General features: G+C 43.7%; 3 protein-coding genes across 4 annotated transcripts in view; 1 reads left to right on the forward strand and 2 right to left on the reverse strand.

Moving 5' to 3' along the window:
- Nucleotides 1-3,218: 3,218 nt before the first annotated feature.
- Nucleotides 3,219-4,292, reverse strand: LOC138801765 (reticulon-4 receptor-like 2). The gene has a single exon (XM_069984861.1). The coding sequence runs from the start codon at nucleotides 4,290-4,292 to the stop codon at nucleotides 3,219-3,221; it is 1,074 nt and encodes a 357-aa protein (XP_069840962.1).
- A 1,211-nt stretch (nucleotides 4,293-5,503) lies between these two features.
- Nucleotides 5,504-23,185, reverse strand: part of LOC138800911 (microtubule-associated protein 1B-like) — a 59,941-nt gene continuing 42,259 nt past the window's right edge. The window contains exons 10-11 of one of the 2 annotated variants that reach the window (XM_069983115.1): nucleotides 16,650-16,770; nucleotides 5,504-5,561 (exon numbers count right to left, since the gene is read on the reverse strand). The gene's annotated coding sequence lies outside the window, so the exon portion shown is untranslated. Of the gene's footprint in view, nucleotides 5,562-16,587; nucleotides 16,771-23,185 lie in introns of those variants that run through there. The other variant, XM_069983114.1, reaches the window with a different exon arrangement.
- NDUFA10 (NADH:ubiquinone oxidoreductase subunit A10) overlaps nucleotides 17,501-23,185 on the forward strand; it is a 94,375-nt gene continuing 88,690 nt past the window's right edge. The window contains exon 1 of the mRNA XM_069983113.1: nucleotides 17,501-17,618. Coding sequence (XP_069839214.1) covers nucleotides 17,556-17,618 — 63 coding nt within the window. The 5' untranslated portion in view covers nucleotides 17,501-17,555. The remainder of the gene's footprint in view (nucleotides 17,619-23,185) is intronic.

A 23,185-nucleotide genomic window follows, 5' to 3' on the forward strand; every position in this document is an offset into this window, starting at 1 on the left:
TAAAACACTAATATTACCAATAATACGAGTAATACCATCACACCATGCCCACTACTCTCACCATACAGTGACTGGACAATACCACTATACCATCACACCATGCCCACTGCCCTCAGCATACGGTGACTGGACAATACCACTATACCATCACACCATGGCCACTACCCTCACCATACAGTGACTGGACAATACCACTATACCATCACACCATGGCCACTACCCTCAGCATACAGTGACTGGATAATACCACTATACTGTCACCAAATAACAGCCACTATATAAAGACCAATATTCACCCAGAACACAGGTGTCACACTCTGTCCCTCCAGCTGTTACAGAACTACAAATCCCATCATGGCTGGACAGCTAAAGCATGATGAGAATTGTAGTTTTGCAACACCTGGAGGGCCGAAGTGTGACACCCCTGATACTGAGGCAGATCCCAGCTGTATAAATGTTCTGAAGACCTTATAAGGGACCATTTACACAGAAAGATTATCTGCCAAAGATTTGAAGCCAAAGCCAAAAACAGACTATAAACAGACATCAGGTCATAAAGGAAAGCCTGAGATTTTTCCTCTTTTTAAATCCATTCTTGGCTTTGGCTTCAAATCTTTGGCAGATAATCTGTCAGATAATCTTTCTGTGTAAACGGACCCTCAGTGATTATAGTGCAGTTACATCCTGTCACTCACAGTAGGCGTCTTCTCTGCATGAAGAGACGTCCACTTTTCCTTTTCTTCTCCATCTGGCTCCGGCCATCATGAAGGCTTCTCTGGCCATGACTCCTCTCCACGGGATCTGCCAGACAGACATTTTAGGCTTCTTGTTCCAGCAACATCCTCATCTATACATCCCCCCAAATAGAATAGCCCCCCCACGGTACTTCCCCCCATATAGAATAGGCCCCTCTGCATCCCCGCATATAGAATAGCCCCCCTGTGCATTTCCCCATATAGAATAGCCCCCCTGCATCCCCCTCCAATATAGAATAGCCCCCCCCTGTCCATCCCCCTCCCATATAGAATAGCCCCCTGTGCATTCCCCCATATAGAATAGCCCCCCCCCCGTCCATCACCCATATAGAATAGCCCCCCTGCATCCCCCTCCCATAGAGAATAGCCCCCTCTGTCCATCCCCCAGTATGGAATAGCCCCCTGCATCCCCCTCCCATATAGAATAGCCCCCCCCCCGTCCATCACCCATATAGAATAGCCCCCTGCATTCCCCTCCCATATAGAATAGCCCCCTCTGTCCATCCCCCAGTATAGAATAGCCCCCTGCATCCCCCTCCCATATAGAATAGCCCCCTCTGTCCATCCCCCAGTATAGAATAGCCCCCTGCATCCCCCTCCAATATAGAACAGCCCCCCCACCCCCATGGCCAGCCACATATGAAGGGGTTAAAAAAAAAAAAAAAAAAAAAAAAAACATTCTCACCTCACCTCGTTCCCAGCAGCTTCTTCCTCGGCTGGATCTTCCGTCCACGGCGGCGGCGGCGGCTCTCCTCTCTCTTCTCCAGGTCCTCAGCGGCGCGTCAGGGAAGTGACGTCACCGCTGGGGGCCTGGTGGAGGTGGCTGCAGACGTGCCTGCGCGCGGCACGTCTGCGGCTCTCGGCACTTGGGGGAAGACACACCACCGCAGCCCCCTTCCGCCACCGCAGCCCTCTCATCTGGACCCGGCTGGCCCGCTCCTGATGTGCTCCGCCAATCAACGAGGGGCCGCTGCGGCCCACGTTGATTGGATTGGAGGAGCACGTCAGGAGCGGGCCGGTGATTTTTTTATTTATTTATTTTTTTCATTATACGGCCCACGGACTGGTAATCTGGCCAGCCCAGCGGGCATTTGCCCGCCTTGCCAGATTACCAGTCCGGGCCTGTTAGTACTTGTAATCAATTTCCCCCCCTGCCCCTTCCAGCTTTTATAATCCGCTGGACTTCTCCTTAAGGGTACAAACCCACTTGCCAGATCCGCAGCGAGTTTCTCACTTCGAATTCACAGCGAGACTCGCTGCGGATCCTGGCCCTGTTTACTCAATGGCAAACAAACTCGCAGCAGGGATGTACATCCCTGCTGCGAGTTTGTCCGTCCACAGCCCACCTCGTTAACCCCCCGGCCGCTGGAGACTATACATGACGAATCCCCGCTCCTGCTTGCTTCGGCGGTTCCCAACACGTCCCACTCGGCCAATCAGTGCGCTGCCCCGCCGCAGCGCACTCATTGGCTGAGCGGGACTTGAAGACTTCGGGAGCCCCGAAGCAAGTGGGAGCGGGGACCCGGTGATGTATAGTCTCCAGCGGCCAGGGGGTTAATGGGGCGGGCTGCGGAAAAACTCGCAGCAGGGATGTACATCCCTGCTGAGTGTTTGTCTGCCATTGAGTAAACAGGGCCAAGATCCACAGAAACTCGCCGTGGATCCGGCAAGTGGGTTTGTACCCTTAGGGTAGCTTCACACACCGTTTCTCAGTATTTAGATCTAAATAACTGAACACAGCATCAAATCTGCACCATCAAATCTGCTGCAGATCTGCTGCTCATCTGCTGCGGATCCAGTGTGTGAAGGCACCCTGAGGGTGCGTTCACACCTACAGGATCCGCAGCAGATCTGCAGCAGATCCGCAGCAGATATGATGGTGCAGATTTGATGCTGTGTTCAGTTATTTAAATGAAGTCTGCTGCGGATCTGCAGCAGAAAATCACCTGCGGATCCGGTGTGTGTGAAGGCACCCTTAAATAAGATCTTGCCAGGATCTACCAATAAAGTAAATGTTAGTTTAAAAGACTTGTCCAGCAGGATAAGATTTAAAAACAAGATAAAAATATCCAAAAAGCGGTCCCTCCTGCCTCTGAAATTCTCTGACACTAAGGTGGTCTACTATGACTATGACAAGACCAGTATCAGAAAAGCAGGGGTTCAGTTAGGTAAGTACTGCTTTTTTTTTTTTTTAATCTAATTTGCCTCTTATAATTTTATCTCCAGACAACCCCTTTAAATTTTCTTTCAAATTTGCACAAGGCATGCAGCTTAGTGCTCCACAAGTGACGTATCAATACAATATATAAATAGTAGAGTATAAATAAATACTGTTATCCTGCTTTTCTGTTATAAGGAATGCTTAAATCTTTCTAAATTCAAATTTTATTTGAAAGTAGCCACATTTATTAAGTCCAACTGAATGGTACACAATGGTAGAGACCTGAGTCATCACGATTATCTCTATTCTTGCCCAGACATTTCGTTACTGTGATTTCTGGGGTTCTTTTTGCGACTTCTTTTTGCAGTTACTATAGCACCAACCACAGTGACTACTACAGTCAGGGTGATCATCAGCACAGTTACAGTCTCTGCTACACAGAGCTGAGTGTCCAGTGAGGTAATGGCTCTGCCCAGCAATGCTGGTGGATCCGCACAATTCAGATCTTCTTCATCTTCTAGACTGAGTTTCTGCAAACTTCTCAACTTGCCAAACATACGTTGCAAGTCACAATCACATTCCCATGGATTTGATGATAGCAAGAGTAGAGTCCCTGGCGATGGCAAGCTACCCAGAGTTTGGAAGCGTAGGTTGCGTAACTTGTTATCTTGTAGATTTAGGAAGGCCAGAGAATGGAGAGGTGTGAAGACATCAGAAGGCAGATTGTCAATCTGATTTCCTGACAAATCGAGGAATTCAAGTCTTTGAAGAACTGAGAAGACATCATTCTTTAAGCTCGGCAGTAGGTTGTCTTGGAGGTCAAGATGGCGGAGCTTAGTTAGAGACCTAAAAGCTCCAGAATCCAGGCTGGAAATGAGATTTCCCTGCAGATTCAGTTGCTCCAGATTGTGCAAGTGTTGTAAACTGTATTTGGAAATCCATTGCAGAAGATTTTCTGCCAAAAACAGATGTGTGAGAGAATCAAGACCCAAGGAGAAACTCGCACTTAGATTCCCTATTTTGTTTCCATTTAAATCCAGGATCTGCAAACTCTGTAGGCCCCTTAAGGATCCATCTCCTACGTGCGAAATTGCATTGTGAGCCAGAAGAATTGTATGGAGCCTCCAGAGGTTGAGAAGAGGAGGAAGAGAGTGCAGGGAACAGCTAGAAAGGTCCAAAAACTCTGTTACCAGGGGAGGAAGGATTAGGATAGATGACAGATTTGCTCCTGAGCAGTTTACAAAACGTGACCTGGAGTCACAATGGCACAAAGATGGGCAACGTGAGTGAATGGAGATAACAGATGTGGGCAACACTATCAGCAGCTGATGCCATAGCACTGGGGATAACAGCAACATCTGGAAGGGAAGATGCATTGTGTCACTGCAACAAAAACAATAAAAAGAAGATTTATTTATGTTTGGGTACAAGACACTCCACCATATCATGCCTTCTACAAACTTCTCCATATCATATCTTCTAGAAACTCCACCATATGATATCTTCTACACACTCCACCATATCATGTCTTCTACAAACTCCAATATCATATCTTTTAGAAACTCCACCATATCAAATTTTCTACAAACTCCACCATATCATGTCTTCTAAAACTCCACCATATCAAGTCTTCCATAAACTCCACTATATCATATCTTCTATAAACTCCAATATCATATCTTCTATAAACTCCACCATATCATGTCTTCTAGAAACATCACCATATCATATATTCTACAAACTCCACCATATTATGTTTTCTAGAAACATCACCATATCATATATTCTACAAACTCCAATATCATATCTTCTATAAACTCCACCATATCATATCTTCTAGAAACATCACCATATCATATATTTTACAAACTCCACCATATCATGTCTTCTAGAAACTCCACTATATCATATCTTCTACAAACTCCAATATCATATCTTCTATAAACTCCACCATATCATATCTTCTAGAAACATCACCATATCATATATTCTACAAACTCCACCATATCATGTCTTCTAGAAACTCCACTATATCATATCTTCTACAAACTCCAATATCATATCTTCTATAAACTCAACCATATCAAATTTTCTACAAACTCCACCATATCAAATTTTCTACAAACTCCACCATATCATATATTCTACAAACTCCACCATATCATGTCTTCTACAAACTCCACCATATCATATCCACTGCAAACTCAACCATATCATGTCTTCTTCACACTCCTCCATATCATGTCTTCTACACACTCCACCATATCATGTCTTCTATAAAATCCACCATATCATATCATATCTTCTACAAACTCCACCATATCATGTGTTCTACAAACTCCACCATATCATGTCTTCTATAAACTCCATCATATCATATCTTCTACAAACTCCAATATCATATCTTCTACAAACTCCACCATATCATGTCTTATCGGTGTTATGGTGTTCTGAAAAAAAAAAACAACAACTAATTTTCAAATGCTATGTTTTAGATGGTCAGGCAGTGTGCCGTATATGCGTTTTGCAGAAAGGCGAGCTTACCTTTATCTGAAGGGGTTCTGAGTGTTTCTGCGTCTATCTAGGGGACCGAGCTTGGCTTAGGCAGGTCAGGCGGTCACAGCTATTGTTCCCCCAGAGAGGTGCTGATATGTGTGTAAGACAAGAACGGGACACTGAGAGCTTGTGAAATTCACCCAGAGGAGTTATACGCTTCAGAAACGCTGTCAATTGTGGTGTCACTCAATACTGCAATGTGTGCACCCTTCACTGCAATTCTGTCAGTCTATTTGCTATCAATGGTATTCATTTCTCAGTTCACATAAATGGTTCCAATACTAAAAGGTGTCTCAAGTGACATTTACAGGATACCTGTCACAAGACGGGGCCTTTCATTTCTGGAAGTCTATAAGATGCTTAATTAAAAAAAAAGATCAACTGCAACTGCTCCCACGTAACTGAGCGTAAACCGTATATTGGAGAGTAAAGAAAGTTTACGTTCTGTATGTAAACGAACACCTCTGAACCTTCTCAGCCAATCAGAAGCACAGAGAGGGATCGTGTTCCAGCTCGTTCTGACTACACTTTCCTGAAGGGTGTCAGTACTACAGAGCATGAAATACAAACAGCCAGCGTGCACAATTTAGAACTGTAAAAACGTTCATACTCAGTGTAAAGTCTCTAGTGTGTACAGGACTCTACCATCTGCATCTGTACAACTTTCAAATCATCAGCATTTCTTATTTTTTTTGCTTTGTACCTATTATGGTGCAAAAACATTTTCTCCATAGGTCTTTATTAAACATTTTGCTCAGTTTTGTTTCTGCAGCTTGCAGTGTGAGCTTTATTTTCTCTATACCTGTATATATATTTGTATATTGCCTATATGGGTTCCCCCCTGCAAACAGCTTTTTGTGTTCCCTATTCTCTGTCTCCAGACTGTCCGGCTTTCTCTGAGAAAGTAGAAAGTCCACATGGCAGATCCAGCTAAATGGTAGGAAATTTTTAATGGAGACTATTTAGAAAGTTTCTTTATTTTGGTGTTGTTCTTCTGTAGCCTGCATGTTTTAACATACATTGTAAGCTGCTCTGTCCCGTTCAGAGTGAAATCCATCATACTAGCTGTCTGGGAGGTCTCCAGCCCCTCTCTCTCCTTTACAATCTTAGCTAATTTATGATCAACTCATAGTTGACCTTTGAGACTCATAAATATCCAAAGGACATTCTGGGAAAACTATTCATATATTTTTGTCAATCAATGAGGCTTTTTTCCTTTCTTCTAGATTTATCTTTTGTCCAAATGAAGGATGTAATTTATGCATTACATGATATTATTTTTAAGTCTTTCACTCCAAATTTAAACTGTCTTAAAAATAACAATAAATTATATTTCTCATTCTACAAGAATATTGATAACATCCATAAAGTGTCTATTGTAAAATGTCTTGAATCAAACTCACTAGGCCCACATCTATGAGTTAGCCAGGCCTTAGGCTGCCTGTCAGAGACCCCTTCACTCATACAAAGGATTGGGGTCCCATTTCAACACAAAGGTGACCACAACCACGTAGTGACAAAACAAAATCAATCCTGGATGAATTTTTGGTGACTTAGGGTTGTGACCCCATTAACTTGTGTGAGTGAGAGGGTCACGCAACCAGTTAGTGCTGTGTGGTGATTCCTGGTAAAGATTGTTTTGTATAATTTGATTTCTCTCTTCAAATTTGATTCACTTAACTGCACTTTAATGCACGTTTAGCAGTAAGGCCCCATTTACACTACGGAATCAGCCGTGAAATTCTGCTTGGGACCCAAGCCCGCAGACCCGCAGAGTCTCATTCATATTTTTCTACAACTCCCATCAATTTCAACTGAGAAGAGACATAATGCCAAACTCACGGTCAGACAGGCAGAGTCATCACTTTGACACTGCGGCCAGCATGGTCATTCCTTGGCACTGGAGGTCGATGACACCCTCTTTTGATGAATGGGTTGATTAAGTTAACTATTTCATGCACATGGAAGACCTGGTCTCTGATGACACAAGCCAACATGACTGGCTTTACTCATACCAGGGCATCCTGAATGGTGTTGATGGATGAGGATGCACTTGCCTCTTGGCTGGCTGCTGATTATTACATCTAAACAACTAGCACTGCTTTAATAATGTTCTGTTTTACATTATATTTGACTACATACATATATGTAATCAGGGCCGATTCTGGGGTCTCTGCCCCCTCACTAGCACCCAAACAACCCCCCCCCCCCCCGTACCCGTCTGGTCCACAATGCGTACCCGGCACGCCCCGTAACAAAAACCCAACCCCCGCCCCAGCGCTCCGGCCCTGCAGCCGCTCACCTGGGTGTCACAGCCGTCCTGTCGCCAACGCTCACCACTGTCCCGCCCAATCAGTCTGCAGCTGTCATCGCCGCTGTCCCGCCACCAACGATAACCTCTGTCCCCACTCATCGCGGCCCACGCTGACCCCGGGCACTCACGACTCGCTGGAGGACCATGACAGCTGCTGATTAATGGCACAGGACAGCGGTGAGCGTTGGCGGTGGGACCGGACGGCTGCCGCAGGACAAGTGTGCGGCTGCAGGGCTGCTGTCTGCCGCCCCCTACAGGGGTGCAGAATCTGCCGCCTGAGGCGGAATACTCATTCCCTGTATGTTATCACTCATACCCTGTATGTTATCACTAGAGATCAGCAAATCTCAAGCACCCTTGGGTTTGTTTATACCCGAATGCTCTGCATTTGATTAACAGTGGATGAAGAAGCTGGACGCAGCCCTAGGGAATCTTGAAAACCTGGATACAGCCTATAGCCTAAGGACCCTATTCCACCAGAAGATTATCGTTCAGATTATCGTTAAATCGTTCGAATCTAAACGACATCGTTCGGACGTTCACAATAGATACGAACGCAATAGCGAAGAAATAGCGAAGAAAAAATCGATCGCAATTACGATCATAAGTAACGATTATTGTTCCATGGAAATGAGTGAAAGTTTTCAGGTCTTTTGCAATAGCAGTCTTTTGAAATCATTAATCGTTAACGATTATGCAAACAATGATTGTCCGGTGGAATAGGGCCCTAAGGGCCGCATCCAACTTCTTCAGCCACTGTTAATCAAATGCAGAGTATGTTTGAAATTCGCTGATCTATAGTCATCACGCTACCTCTCCCTGCCCCCCTTCTTTTCTTTTATCCGCTGTCCTCCACTCCTTTCTTTTTATCTTCTCTTTCTCTTCTTATATCTTATATCTTATATGTGCATTAACACTATGCATCCCCATATTCGCTTTTTATAATGACTTTTCATTATTACTGTTACATCATCTCGTATATTCATATTTCTTGATGTTATATCTATGTTAGGGTCCATTTACACAGAAAGATTATCTGCCAAAGATTTGAAGCCAAAGCCAGAAGTGGATTTGAAAAGAGGAGAAATCTCAGGCTTTCCTTTATGACGTGATCTCTGTTTATAGTTAAAGTGTTCCTGGCTTTGGCTTCAAATCTTTGGCAGATAATCTGTCAGATAATCTTTCTATATAAATTGACCTTCTACGGAGCCATAAATGGCCGAATCTGGCCAATTCGGCCGATTATCGCTCCGTGGAATAAATACAACGATCAGCTGATGACAATGATCGTCGGCTGATCGTTGATGTAGGTTTGAACCTATAATTGCGCGCTCCGGCTTTAGAGCAGCCTGTCTGAGCTGACAGGCCGCTCAGCCAATCACTGGCCAAGACAGGCCGCTCTGAAGCTGAAGCGTGCGGGACCCGGGGAGAAGAAGACCGCAAGAGGAGCCCTGCAGCCTGGATAGGTAATGAATAAAGTTTAAGCAAGGGCTGCAAGGACATTGGTAACGACGTCCATGCAGCTCTTGTTAAACGATAATCGGGCCATGGAATAGGCCCAGCAAACGATCGTAGGTCGGTGCTTGTTTACAGTTATTATCGGGCCCCCATCGGCCCGTGTAATAATATCCTAAGAGGTTGATTCATGATCTCTTCATTGTTTACTATTGTCCTCATTAACCTCACTTTCCCTTTCATTATAAAATTATAAAAAAAGTGAAAAGAGTATGAGTAGATGTCACAATTTTGCCCCTGTAATTCAGGACATTGTCATCCCTCCCAACATAACATGTCAGAAGATTCTGTGGCTGGAATACCCATTTGTGTCAATGACAGATTATGTTTAGTGTCTATTACTTTGATTGCCGATGTAGACCCAACATGTGTTGTCTCTCTAAAGTGTCATGTAGCTTTAAGATAAAGGGAAAAGTAGTTTTCAGCTGAAATACCATCTATAACCAGTGGAACAGGTGGTCTATTACTTATAAGAGATAACTTTGACAGCAACTGACACCTTTGATGAATTATTTAGGAAGCTGTAGTGATGCCTCAGTCCCAGGACTCTATCTTCAGGTTACAAAACTACATGTATTGTAACCGCCACCAACACATATTTTCCATTCATATGCAACAAAGGATACACAAGGCATATGGCCTATTCATTTCGGAAGAGCTACAGTCAATATTACATAAATTAAAAAATATAGATATAACATTTCTTATTCAAGTAATGAATGAAAATTCTAAAAAAAAGAATGTCTATAGGAGAATAGCATACCTGCGTCTCTTTTGTCCGTTCTTATTGTATTATAAGTGTATAACTACTGGTGATAAATGAGTGGGGTGGAAAGTCTTTTTGCTTTGTTTGGATGGTTGGGACCCCCATAATATTAGGAGAGGGCCTGCTTGTACAGAATGCACTTATCATCAGACTATAGAGAACACAGTATGTGTATTAGATTCAACACAATTAAACAAACATAGTTTGCACATCCTATATCTCTAGGCTAAAAAAATAAAAATACTTACATGGGTACTACAGAGAAAACACACACACACACACATATATATATATATATATATATATTTATTTTTTATTTTTATTTTTTTCAAATCAACTGGTTTCAGAAAGTTATACAGCTTTGTAAATTACTTCCATGTAAAAATCTCAAATCGGACAAATTATACTGAGATTATGGAGGTCGACCACTCCTCCCTCTAGACTCATTTGGGCGGAGGCTTTTGGAGCCTTGATGCCAATGGAGGAGATAAGGGCGGACGAGCACAACATGAGCAAGAAATTCTCCACTAAATGGGGGATTTGGATTATGTTTCAGTCCTCCCCTGAGATGGCTAGATGGCTGACCGGCGATGACTCCATTGGAGGTACATAAATCCCTGGGCAGGACATCCGACACATTGGCGGTGTTGGGCTCCCACACCTCTTTCCCTCTTCTCTGCTCTACTTTCCCCTTTTCTTCTCTTTAACCTCCTCTTCCCTACTCTCTCTCATTGACACCCATGGATAACGTAGTGCATCCTTAAGGCCCTATTCCACCGGACGATTATCGTTCAGATTATCGTTAAATCGTTCGAATCTTAACGATAATCGTTTGGTTGAAATGCAGTTAACGATTAACGACCGAACAAGAAATCGTTGATTGCTTTATAAGACCTGGACCTATTTTTATCGTTGTTTGTCCGCAAAACGTTGGCAAATCATTCGCATTGAATAAGACGTTGTTCGGTCGTTCGCAGTAGATACGAACGCAATAGCGAAGAAGAAATGATCGCAAATACGAACATAAGTAACGATTATCATTCCATGGAAATGAGTGAACGTTTTCAGGTCTTTCGCAATAGCGGTCGTTTGAGATTGTTAATCGTTAACCATTATGCGAACGATAATCGTCTGGTGGAATAGGGCCCTTAGACAGCAGTCCCCCCCCCTTTTTTCCCCCTATCTTGGGTATCCTAGCTTTTCTCCTTCTCCACACTCTTTTCCCTCCCTAAGTGTTTTTGCGTATGTGGACGTGTGTATATTTGTTTATCCCTCATTATTGTTTTGGATGGCAATAGACGAAGTTAACTTACTGAGTGCCAATAGAGAGTTCCATGTATAGTGGCTAAGCTACGGATTGGGCCTGACTCGGGCCTGATTCTCTCTTCCACGGCTCATATTGAACAATATAGATTGACCATGTTGCCTTTTACCACTTGGCTTTTCAATTACCATATTGAAGCAGTCTGTTATGCCGCGCTATGTGTTAGCATGTGTTGAATACATATGAACATGTAGAGAGTAGTGTCAGCTCACAGATTGCAACCTCTCTGGTGCCCGGACTCACATATGGCTCGATGCGTGGATATGCAACACTGAAGGAAAAGTTCAACAGTTCAGCACTTGCAAAGAAGTTTTTCGTTTATTCAGTAATGTTGCAATGAACAGCAGAACACCAACAGGCAGTGACCCCACAGATTAGACGCGTTTCGAGCGCATGCGCACTCTTGTTCACCTAGTGCCTCCCCCTCATTACCTTCCTTAAATAGTCACCATACAGGTGTACATACAAGTGAATAGAGGAATACAATTAAAAGAACTAATAACAAATGCTGTGAATACATGGACAAAAAATGCGGTTACCTGATTGTATGAGGGATGAAAATATGGAAGTCCATGCACCATATAAAGACCCAAACACAAACATAAACATAAACAAAGGCATAAATAAATAAATACATTTTTTCCATAATGGTTAAATGGATACATGTCGGATATCAAGCACACTTCTGTGCGGTAATGACTAAACTATGTGAATAGTGTCTTAACTGCATCTAAGCAGAAACTTTTCATGGGTGGTTATCCCGATATGTTTATATTTATTATTTTACATGAATGTCAACAAATGTGTGTTTGTGAGATGGTGCATAGACATAAAGAATGTAAGAAGGAAAAATGATATTTACATATCTAATAATAAAGAGTAATTTTATATTCCATAATTTATCAATAGTGATACATAAGTTCCTTACGTACATTCATTCCTTCTGGTGCTCTGGTACCCAACTTAAATTGCCAATATGCCTCCCGATTTCTAAGAAAGTTTTCAGTATCCCCTCCCCTTATTTTCGGGGTTATTTTTTCAATGCCATAGACAGTGAAACCATCGCATCTACCACCATGGCAATGTAGAAAATGTGCAGAGGCACCTGATTTATTTCGTAATGGGTTACCAGTTATGTCACTGAGATGTTCCAATGTGCGTATTTTCATTTTACGTGTGGTACATCCCACATATTTGATATTGCACAATGAACACTCAATGACATAAATGATATTGGTGGAGTTACAATCCATTCTTTGTTTAATGAGAAATTGTTGGTCATTCGAATTATTATAAAATGTGGTACATGGTTTGACATATGTGCACGTTCTACAAGGATAACCTCCACACTTGTAAAAACCATGTTTCTGTAGCCAAGTGGGAATCCTTTTCTCGGTTACAATAAGGCTTGGTGACAACAAATCTCCCAATGTTTTGGCCCTTTTGGGGACAATGGCGCAGCCCTGTGCTAGTATTTCTGCCAATTTGGCATCCTCCATCAAAATATGAATGTGATTCTTTATTATGTATTTGATTTGATTAAAAGCAGGTGTATATACCATGGAAAGTACTGGTTTGGACATGCTTTTTTTAGGGCAAGATGTATTTTGTTTGGGTTTTACTAAGATGTCACAACTTTTCCTAGATACTATGTGTTTGGCTCTATTGAGGTAATGGTTTGCGTACCCTCTTTTTTTCAGCCTCTGTTCCAACATTGCGGTTTCTTTAAGAAAAACCTTAAGAGGAGGGGATACTGAAAAATTTCTTAGAAATCGGGAGGCATATTGGCAATTTAAGTTGGGTACCAGAGCACCAGAAGGAATGAATGTACGTAAGGAACTTATATATCACTATTGATAAATTATGGAATATAAAATTACTCTTTATTATTAGATATGTAAATATCATTTTTCCTTCTTACATTCTTTATGTCTATGCACCATCTAACAAACACACATTTGTTGACATTCATGTAAAATAATAAATATAAACATATCGGGATAGCCACCCATGAAAAGTTTCTGCTTAGATGCAGTTAAGACACTATTCACATGGTTTAGTCATTACCGCACAGAAGTGTGCTTGATATCCGACATGTATCCATTTTACCATTATGGAAAAAATGTATTTATTTATTTATGCCTTTGTTTATGTTTATGTTTGTGTTTGGGTCTTTATATGGTGCATGGACTTCCATATTTTCATCCCTCATACAATCAGGTAACCGCATTTTTTGTCCATGTATTCACAGCATTTGTTATTAGTTCTTTTAATTGTATTCCTCTATTCACTTGTATGTACACCTGTATGGTGACTATTTAAGGAAGGTAATGAGGGGAAGGCACTAGGTGAACAAGAGTGCGCATGCGCTCGAAACGCGTCTAATCTGTGGGGTCACTGCCTGTTGGTGTTCTGCTGTTCATTGCAACATTACTGAATAAACAAAAAACTTCTTTGCAAGTGCTGGACTGTTGAACTTTTCCTTCAGTGTTGAATACATATACATTTGAATGTTTGCTTATCTTACAAATCCTTTAATAAAAACCTATTGAACCATAAAAATCTGAAGTCTTCTAGTACTTATCATCTGCTGTATGTCCTGCGGGAAGTGGTGTATTCTTTCCATCCTAACACAGTGCTCTCTGCTGCCACATCTGTCCCTATCTGGAACTTTCCAGAGCAGTAGAGGATTTTTATGGGGATTTGCTAATCCTCTGGACAGTTCCTGACATGGACAGAGGTGGCAGCAAAGAGCACCATGTCAGACTGGAAAGAATACACCATTTCCTGCAGGACATACAGTAGGTAATAAGTACTGGAAGACCAGAAGTAGGCCAGCACCAGTTTAGCTAATCCCGGATTATGTGAATTTTTGAGTGAATACTCAAAACAGGCAGATTAAAAAAAAAAAAAAAAAAGTTACATATAAAAAAATATAGAAAACTGGTTCATAAATATAACTAATGGTGTGTTTACACAGACAGATTTATCTGACAGATTTTTGAAGCCAAAGCCAGGAATGGATTTGGAAAGAGGAGAAACCTTAGTTTTTCCTTTTTTATTATTATTATTATTATTATTTATTTATAAAGCGCCCTTAGTTCCAGAGCGCTATACAATAGATAGGCAACAGGCAGGAACAATACAAGATCAGAAAACATTACATGAAGGCAAAAGACAGACTGGTACATAGGGAAGGAGGACCCTGCCCGCGAGGGCTCACAATCTATGGGGTATAGGGAGAGAAACAGGAGGTAAAGTGCAGCCATTCAAGTGTGATGCAGAGTTATTGTATGTTGTAGCCTTGTTTGAAGAGATGGGTTTTCAGGTTACTTTTGAAGGACTTGATGGTGGATGAGAGACGGATGTGTCGGGGTAGCGAGTTCCAGACTATGGAGGAGGCTCGGGCAAAGTCTTGGAGGCGGTTGTGCGAGGTACGAACAAGGGGGGAGCGCAGAAGGATGTCACTGGAGGATCAAAGGTTGCGTGAGGGACGGTAGCGGGATATCAGGTCAGAGATGTACGGAGGGGACAGGTTGTGGATTGCCTTGTATGTCATGGTCAACAATTTAAAGTGAATACGTTGGGCAATGGGGAGCCAGTGGGGGGATTGGCAGAGGGGAGAGGCTGAGGCAAAGCGAGGGGAAAGGTGGATTAGTTGGGTAGCAGAGTTAAGGATAGACTGGAGGGGAGCAAGGGAGTTAGCTGGAAGGCCAGAGAGGAGGATGTTACAGTAGTCCAAGTGGGAGATAATGAGAGCATGGACCAGCAGTTTGGTGGATTCAGGGGTGAGGAAAGAGCGGATTCTGGAAATGTTTTTGAGGTGAAGGTGGCAGGAGGTGGTCAGGGCCTGAATATGTGGTTTAAAGGACAGGGCAGAGTCAAAGGTGACACCAAGGCAGCGGACTTGGGGGACAGGGGACAGAGTACAGCCATTGATAGTGATTGACAGATTAGAAGGCGGGGTGGAGCGAGATGGGGGAAAGATGATAAGTTCTGTTTTGTCTATGTTGAGTTTTAGAAAGCGGGAGGAGAAGAAGGAGGATATGGCCGATAGACACTCTGGAATCCTGGATAGCAAAGAGGTGACATCCGGACCAGAGTGGTAGATCTGAGTGTCATCGGCATAAAGATGGTACCTGAAGCCATGGGATTCTGATATGTCCCAGGCCAGAGGTGTAGATGGAGAAGAGAAGAGGCCCGAGTACAGAGCCTTGGGGAACACCAACAGTAAGGGGACGAGGAGAGGAGGTGGTGTGGGAGACACTAAAAGTGCGGTTGGAGAGGTAAGAGGAGATCCAGGAGAGAGCTAGGCTAGTGACACCAAGGGATGAGAGGATTTGTAAGAGGAGAAAATGGTCAACTGTGTCGAAGGCAGAAGATAGGTCAAGGAGAAGGAGCGCAGAGTAGTGGCGCGAAGTTTTGGCAGTCAGCAGGTCATTAGCCACTTTGGTGAGGGCAGTTTCTGTAGAGTGGTGGGAGCGGAAACCGGATTGCAGGGAGTCAAAAAGCGAGTTGGATGAAAAATGTGAGGAAAGTTCATGGTAGACATGTTGTTCCAGGAGTTTTGAGGCAAAGGGGAGAAGCGAGATGGGGCGGTAGCTGGATAAGGAGGTAGGGTCAAGGGATGGCTTTTTGAGGATGGGTGTGATGGTTGCATGTTTGTATGGAGATGGGAAGATGCCAGAAGTTAGTGATAGATTGAAGAGATGGGTAAGTGCTGGGACAAGTGCTGAGGAGAGGTTGGGGATAAGGTGGGATGGAATAGGGTCAAGTGCGCAGGTGGTGAGATGTGATGTGGAGAGTAGTTTGGAGAGATGTTCTTCTGTGATGGTGGAGAGGTGAGTTAGTGGGGACGGGCAGTAGACAGGCATGAGGGGGGGCTGAGGGGACTGTAAGGTGAAGCTTCCTCTGATGTCATCGATTTTCTGCTTGAAGAATGTGGCAAAGTTCTCAGCAGAGATGAGAGATGTGGGGGGTGGTAGTGGGGGGCGGAGAAGAGAGTTGAAGGTGTTAAACAGTTGCCTAGGGTTATGAGATAAGGAAGATATGAGGGAAGAAAAGTAGTCCTGTTTAGCAGAGGTGAGGGCAGATTTGAACTCAAGGAGTGCTCTCCTGTATGTTTGGAAGTGTTCCTCAGAGTCCTGTTCTCTGTTTATAGTCTGTTCCTGGCTTTGGCTTAAAAAAATCTGTCAGATAAATCTGTATGTGTATACGCACCATTAGACCAAAAATGGGAGAAAAATCCAATTATTCACCTAAAAATAGGCACAAAGTCCTTGATAAATTTCCCCCACAGTGCTTCTTCTTTTCATGCTCATCTCAAGTTGCGTCTACCAGCCATTTCCATGCCATATGGGGGTCCACGGCACCCCGGGCCTAAAACAAAGAAACAAGTTAGGGTCCATTTGCACAGAAAGAATATCTGACAGATTTTCTGCCAAAGATTTGAAGCCAAAGCCAGAAACAGACTATAAACAGAGATCAGGTCATAAAGGAAAGCCTGAGATGTATCCTTTTGTAAAAATCCATTCCTGGCTTTGGCTTCAAATCTATGTCAGATAATCTTTCTGTGTAAATGGACGGTGGACCCTTACCTGCAGCACTGTTATATCGCGCAGTTTATTTTATCCCCTCTCAATTTAAAAGATTGCAGCAGTATACAGATATCTTTCTGGATGGATTTATGCTGTTTATTAGCTTGTGCTGCAGACCAGTACAATGTATATATGTATTATGACTATTGGTTATTAATAATGTTCCAATGTAAAAGGTGATCTTTGCCTCCATCACATGTCTGAAGTCACTGCTGCTAGTAATAGTGTGTACATTACATGACTATAGCGTTATCAGGGCTGGAGCACTGACCATAGTGATGCTGCTCTAACTGCTACCTCTACCAGTCCTTCTTATTATATTATTTGTAATACGGCAAATAGGCTATAACTCACTGGAGAGCCCCTGTAACATAACACTACACAGCCCAGCAGCCCTGCCTCAGGGTTTTCTATATCTAATTAGAAACTACATATCCCGGCATCCCTTGCCTGCGGCCTTACAGCGTACAGAAGCCAGCAGGCAGCTGGAGACCGCCCGTGACGTCATTTTCGTGCGTCGGATCTTGTGAGGACCCCGGCGCAGGTTGTCCCGGGAAGGACAGAGACATGTTTGGGAGGACTGTGCTCCGTGGCCTGACGGTGACCGGGAGAACCGGCGTCCTCTGCCTGGTGAGGGTTGGGCTGAGGCTGTGACGAAACAGCGGAGAATAGGAATTATAATATGTAATGTAGTCAGGTGTACAGACCGCGTCCCTGACCGGTGTCATTGGGGGTTACAGTCAGTGGGTATTTGTGTATCACCTCACCACACCCCATCCTCCTCCTCATAGGATGACTGCTATAGCCACTAAGGATACATGTGTGTGCTCAGTGCTGTGCATGTAACACATAGAGCTGTCAGTGTGCTCAGTGCTGTACATGTAATACATAGAGCTGTCAGTGTGCTCAGTGCTGTACATGTAACACATAGAGCTGTCAGTGTGCTCAGTGCTGTACACCTACACATACAGCTGTCAGTGTGCTCAGTGCTGTACATGTAACACATAGAGCTGTCAGTGTGCTCAGTGCTGTACATGTAACACATAGAGCTGTCAGTGTGCTCAGTGCTATACATGTAATACATAGAGCTGTCAGTGTGCTCAGTGCTGTACATGTAATACATAGAGCTGTCAGTGTGCTCAGTGCTGTGCATGTAACACATAGAGCTGTCAGTGTGCTCAGTGCTATGTAACACATAGAGCTGTCAGTGTGCTCAGTGCTGTACATATATCACATAGAGCTGTCAGTGTGCTCAGTGCTGTACATGTAATACATAGAGCTGTCAGTGTGCTCAGTGCTGTGCATGTAATACATAGAGCTGTCAGTGTGCTCAGTGCTATACATGTAATACATAGAGCTGTCAGTGTGCTCAGTGCTGTACATGTAATACATAGAGCTGTCAGTGTGCTCAGTGCTGTGCATGTAACACATAGAGCTGTCAGTGTGCTCAGTGCTATACATGTAATACATAGAGCTGTCAGTGTGCTCAGTGCTGTACATATAACACATAGAGCTGTCAGTGTGCTCAGTGCTGTACATGTAACACATAGAGCTGTCATTGTGCTCAGTGCTGTACATGTAATACATAGAGCTGTCAGTGTGCTCAGTGCTGTACATATAACACATAGAGCTGTCAGTGTGCTCAGTGGTGTACATGTAATACATAGAGCTGTCAGTGTGCTCAGTGCTGTACATGTAACACATAGAGCTGTCAGTGTGGTCAGTGCTGTGCATGTAACACATAGAGCTGTCAGTGTGCTCAGTGCTATACATGTAACACATAGAGCTGTCAGTGTGCTCAGTGCTGTACATGTAACACATAGAGCTGTCAGTGTGCTCAGTGGTGTACACCTACACATAGAGCTGTCAGTGTGCTCAGTGGTGTACACCTACACATAGAGCTGTCAGTGTGCTCAGTGCTATACATGTAACACATAGAGCTGTCAGTGTGCTCAGTGCTGTACATGTAATACATAGAGCTGTCAGTGTGCTCAGTGCTGTACATGTAATACATAGAGCTGTCAGTGTGCTCAGTGCTGTACATGTAACACATAGAGCTGTCAGTGTGCTCAGTGGTGTACACCTACACATAGAGCTGTCAGTGTGCTCAGTGCTATACATGTAACACATAGAGCTGTCAGTGTGCTCAGTGCTATACATGTAACACATAGAGCTGTCAGTGTGCTCAGTGCTGTACATGTAATACATAGAGCTGTCAGTGTGCGTGATGCTGTACACCTACACATAGAGCTGTCAGTGTGCTCAGTGCTGTACATGTAATACATAGAGCTGTCAGTGTGCTCAGTGCTGTACATGTAACACATAGAGCTGTGAGTGTGCTCAGTGCTGTACATGTAACACATAGAGCTGTCAGTGTGCTCAGTGCTGTACATGTAATACATAGAGCTGTCAGTGTGCTCAGTGCTGTACATGTAATACATAGAGCTGTGAGTGTGCTCAGTACTGTACACCTACACATAGCTGTCAGTGTGCTCAGTGCTGTACATGTAACACATAGAGGTGTCAGTGTGCTCAGTGCTGTACACCTGCACATAGAGCTGTCAGTGTGCTGAGTGATGTACACCTACACAGAGCTGTCAGTGTGCTCAGTGCTGTACACCTACACATAGAGCTGTCAGTGTGCTCAGTGCTGTACATGTAACACATAGAGCTGTCAGTGTGCTCAGTACTGTTCATGTAATACATAGAGCTGTCAGTGTGCTCAGTACTGTACATGTAACACATAGAGCTGTCAGTGTGCTCAGTGCTGTACACCTACACATGGAGCTGTCAGTGTGCTCAGTACTGTACATGTAATACATAGAGCTGAGTGTGCTCAGTGCTGTACATGTAACACGTAGAGCTGTCAGTGTGCCTAGTGCTGTACATGTAACACATAGAGCTGTCAGTGTGCCAGTGTGCTCAGTACTGTACATGTAATACATAGAGCTGTCAGTGTGTTCAGTACTGTACACCTACACATAGAGCTGTCAGTGTGCTCAGTGCTGTACACCTAAACATAGAGCTGTCAGTGTGCTCAGTGCTGTACACCTACACATAGAGCTGTCAGTGTGCTCAGTGCTGTACACCTACACATAGAGCTGTCAGTGTGCTCAGTGCTGTACATGTAATACATAGAGCTGTCAGTGTGCTCAGTGCTGTACATGTAATAGGCGGTCAGTGTGCTCAGTGCTGTACATATAATAGAGCTGTCAGTGTGTTTAGTGCTGTACACCTACACATAGAGCTGTCAGTGTGCTCATTGCTGTACACCTATACATAGAGCTGTCAGTGTGCTCAGTGCTTTACACTTACACATAGAGCTGTCAGTGTGCTCAGTGCTTTACACTTACACATAGAGCTGTCAGTGTGCTCAGTGCTTTACACTTACACATAGAGCTGTCAGCGTGCTCAGTCCTTTACACCTACAAATAGAGCTGTCAGTGTGCTCAGTGCTTTACACCTACACATAGAGCTGTCAGTGTGCTCAATGCTGTACATGTAACACATAGAGCTGTCAGTGTGCTCAGTGCTGTACATGTAATAGGCGGTCAGTGTGCTCAGTGCTGTACATATAATAGAGCTGTCAGTGTGTTTAGTGCTGTACACCTACACATAGAGCTGTCAGTGTGCTCAGTACTGTACATGTAACACATAGAGCTGAGTGTGCTCAGTGCTGTACATGTAACACGTAGAGCTGTCAGTGTGCTCAGTGCTGTACATGTAACACATAGAGCTGTCAGTGTGCCAGTGTGCTCAGTACTGTACATGTAATACATAGAGCTGTCAGTGTGCTCAGTACTGTACACCTACACATAGAGCTGTCAGTGTGCTCAGTGCTGTACACCTAAACATAGAGCTGTCAGTGTGCTCAGTGCTGTACACCTACACATAGAGCTGTCAGTGTGCTCAGTGCTGTACACCTACACATAGAGCTGTCAGTGTGCTCAGTGCTGTACATGTAATACATAGAGCTGTCAGTGTGCTCAGTGCTGTACATGTAATAGGCGGTCAGTGTGCTCAGTGCTGTACATATAATAGAGCTGTCAGTGTGTTTAGTGCTGTACACCTACACATAGAGCTGGCAGTGTGCTCATTGCTGTACACCTATACATAGAGCTGTCAGTGTGCTCAGTGCTTTACACTTACACATAGAGCTGTCAGTGTGCTCAGTGCTTTACACTTACACATAGAGCTGTCAGTGTGCTCAGTGCTTTACACTTACACATAGAGCTGTCAGCGTGCTCAGTCCTTTACACCTACAAATAGAGCTGTCAGTGTGCTCAATGCTGTACATGTAACACATAGAGCTGTCAGTGTGCTCAGTGCTGTACATGTAATACATAGAGCTGTCAGTGTGCTCAGTGCTGTACATGTAATACATAGACTGTCACTGTGCTCAGTGTTGTACATGTAATACATACTGTCAGTGTGCTCAGTGCTGTACATGTAACACATGGAGCTGTCAGTGTGCTCAGTGCTGTACATGTAATAGAGCTGTCAGTGTGCTCAGTACTGTACATGTAATACATAGTGCTGTCAGTGTGCTCAGTGCTGTACATGTAATAGAGCTGTCAGTGTGCTCAGTGCTGTGCATGTAATACATAAAGCTGTCAGTGTGCTCAGTGCTGTACATGTAATACATAGAGCTGTCAGTGTGCTCAGTGCTGTACATGTAATCGAGCTGTCAGTGTTCTCAGTACTGTGCATGTAATACATAAAGCTGTCAGTGTGCTCAGTGCTGTACATGTAATACATAGAGCTGTCAGTGTGCTCTGTGCTGTACATGTAATAGAGCTGTCAGTGTGCTCAGTACTGTGCATGCAATACATAGAGCTGTCAGTGTGCTCGGTGCTGTACATGTAATACATAGAGCTGTCAGTGTGCTCAGTGCTGTACATGTAATACATAGACTGTCACTGTGCTCAGTGTTGTACATGTAATACATACTGTCAGTGTGCTCAGTGCTGTACATGTAACACATGGAGCTGTCAGTGTGCTCAGTGCTGTACATGTAATAGAGCTGTCAGTGTGCTCAGTACTTTAAATGTAATAGAGCTGTCAGTGTGCTCAGTACTGTACATGTAATACATAGTGCTGTCAGTGTGCTCAGTGCTGTACATGTAATAGAGCTGTCAGTGTGCTCAGTGCTGTACATGTAATACATAGAGCTGTCAGTGTGCTCAGTGCTGTACATGTAATACATAGAGCTGTCAGTGTGCTCAGTGCTTTACACCTACACATAGAGCTGTCAGTGTGCTCAATGCTGTACATGTAACACATAGAGCTGTCAGTGTGCTCAGTGCTGTACATGTAATAGGCGGTCAGTGTGCTCAGTGCTGTACATATAATAGAGCTGTCAGTGTGTTTAGTGCTGTACACCTACACATAGAGCTGGCAGTGTGCTCATTGCTGTACACCTATACATAGAGCTGTCAGTGTGCTCAGTGCTTTACACTTACACATAGAGCTGTCAGTGTGCTCAGTGCTTTACACTTACACATAGAGCTGTCAGCGTGCTCAGTCCTTTACACCTACAAATAGAGCTGTCAGTGTGCTCAGTGCTTTACACCTACACATAGAGCTGTCAGTGTGCTCAATGCTGTACATGTAACACATAGAGCTGTCAGTGTGCTCAGTGCTGTACATGTAATACATAGACTGTCACTGTGCTCAGTGTTGTACATGTAATACATACTGTCAGTGTGCTCAGTGCTGTACATGTAACACATGGAGCTGTCAGTGTGCTCAGTGCTGTACATGTAATAGAGCTGTCAGTGTGCTCAGTACTTTAAATGTAATAGAGCTGTCAGTGTGCTCAGTACTGTACATGTAATACATAGTGCTGTCAGTGTGCTCAGTGCTGTACATGTAATAGAGCTGTCAGTGTGCTCAGTGCTGTGCATGTAATACATAAAGCTGTCAGTGTGCTCAGTGCTGTACATGTAATACATAGAGCTGTCAGTGTGCTCAGTGCTGTACATGTAATCGAGCTGTCAGTGTTCTCAGTACTGTGCATGTAATACATAAAGCTGTCAGTGTGCTCAGTGCTGTACATGTAATACATAGAGCTGTCAGTGTGCTCAGTGCTGTACATGTAATACATAAAGCTGTCAGTGTGCTCAGTGCTGTACATGTAATACATAGAGCTGTCAGTGTGCTCTGTGCTGTACATGTAATAGAGCTGTCAGTGTGCT

This window comes from Dendropsophus ebraccatus, chromosome 9, assembly GCF_027789765.1.
Source record: "Dendropsophus ebraccatus isolate aDenEbr1 chromosome 9, aDenEbr1.pat, whole genome shotgun sequence".
Taxonomy (NCBI): Eukaryota; Metazoa; Chordata; class Amphibia; order Anura; family Hylidae; genus Dendropsophus; species Dendropsophus ebraccatus.

What these genes read in the sequence shown, in the direction of transcription:
- LOC138801765 (XM_069984861.1), bottom strand. Translation starts at nt 4,292, where the DNA reads ATGCATCTTCCCTTCCAGATGTTGCTGTTATCCCCAGTGCTATGGCAT.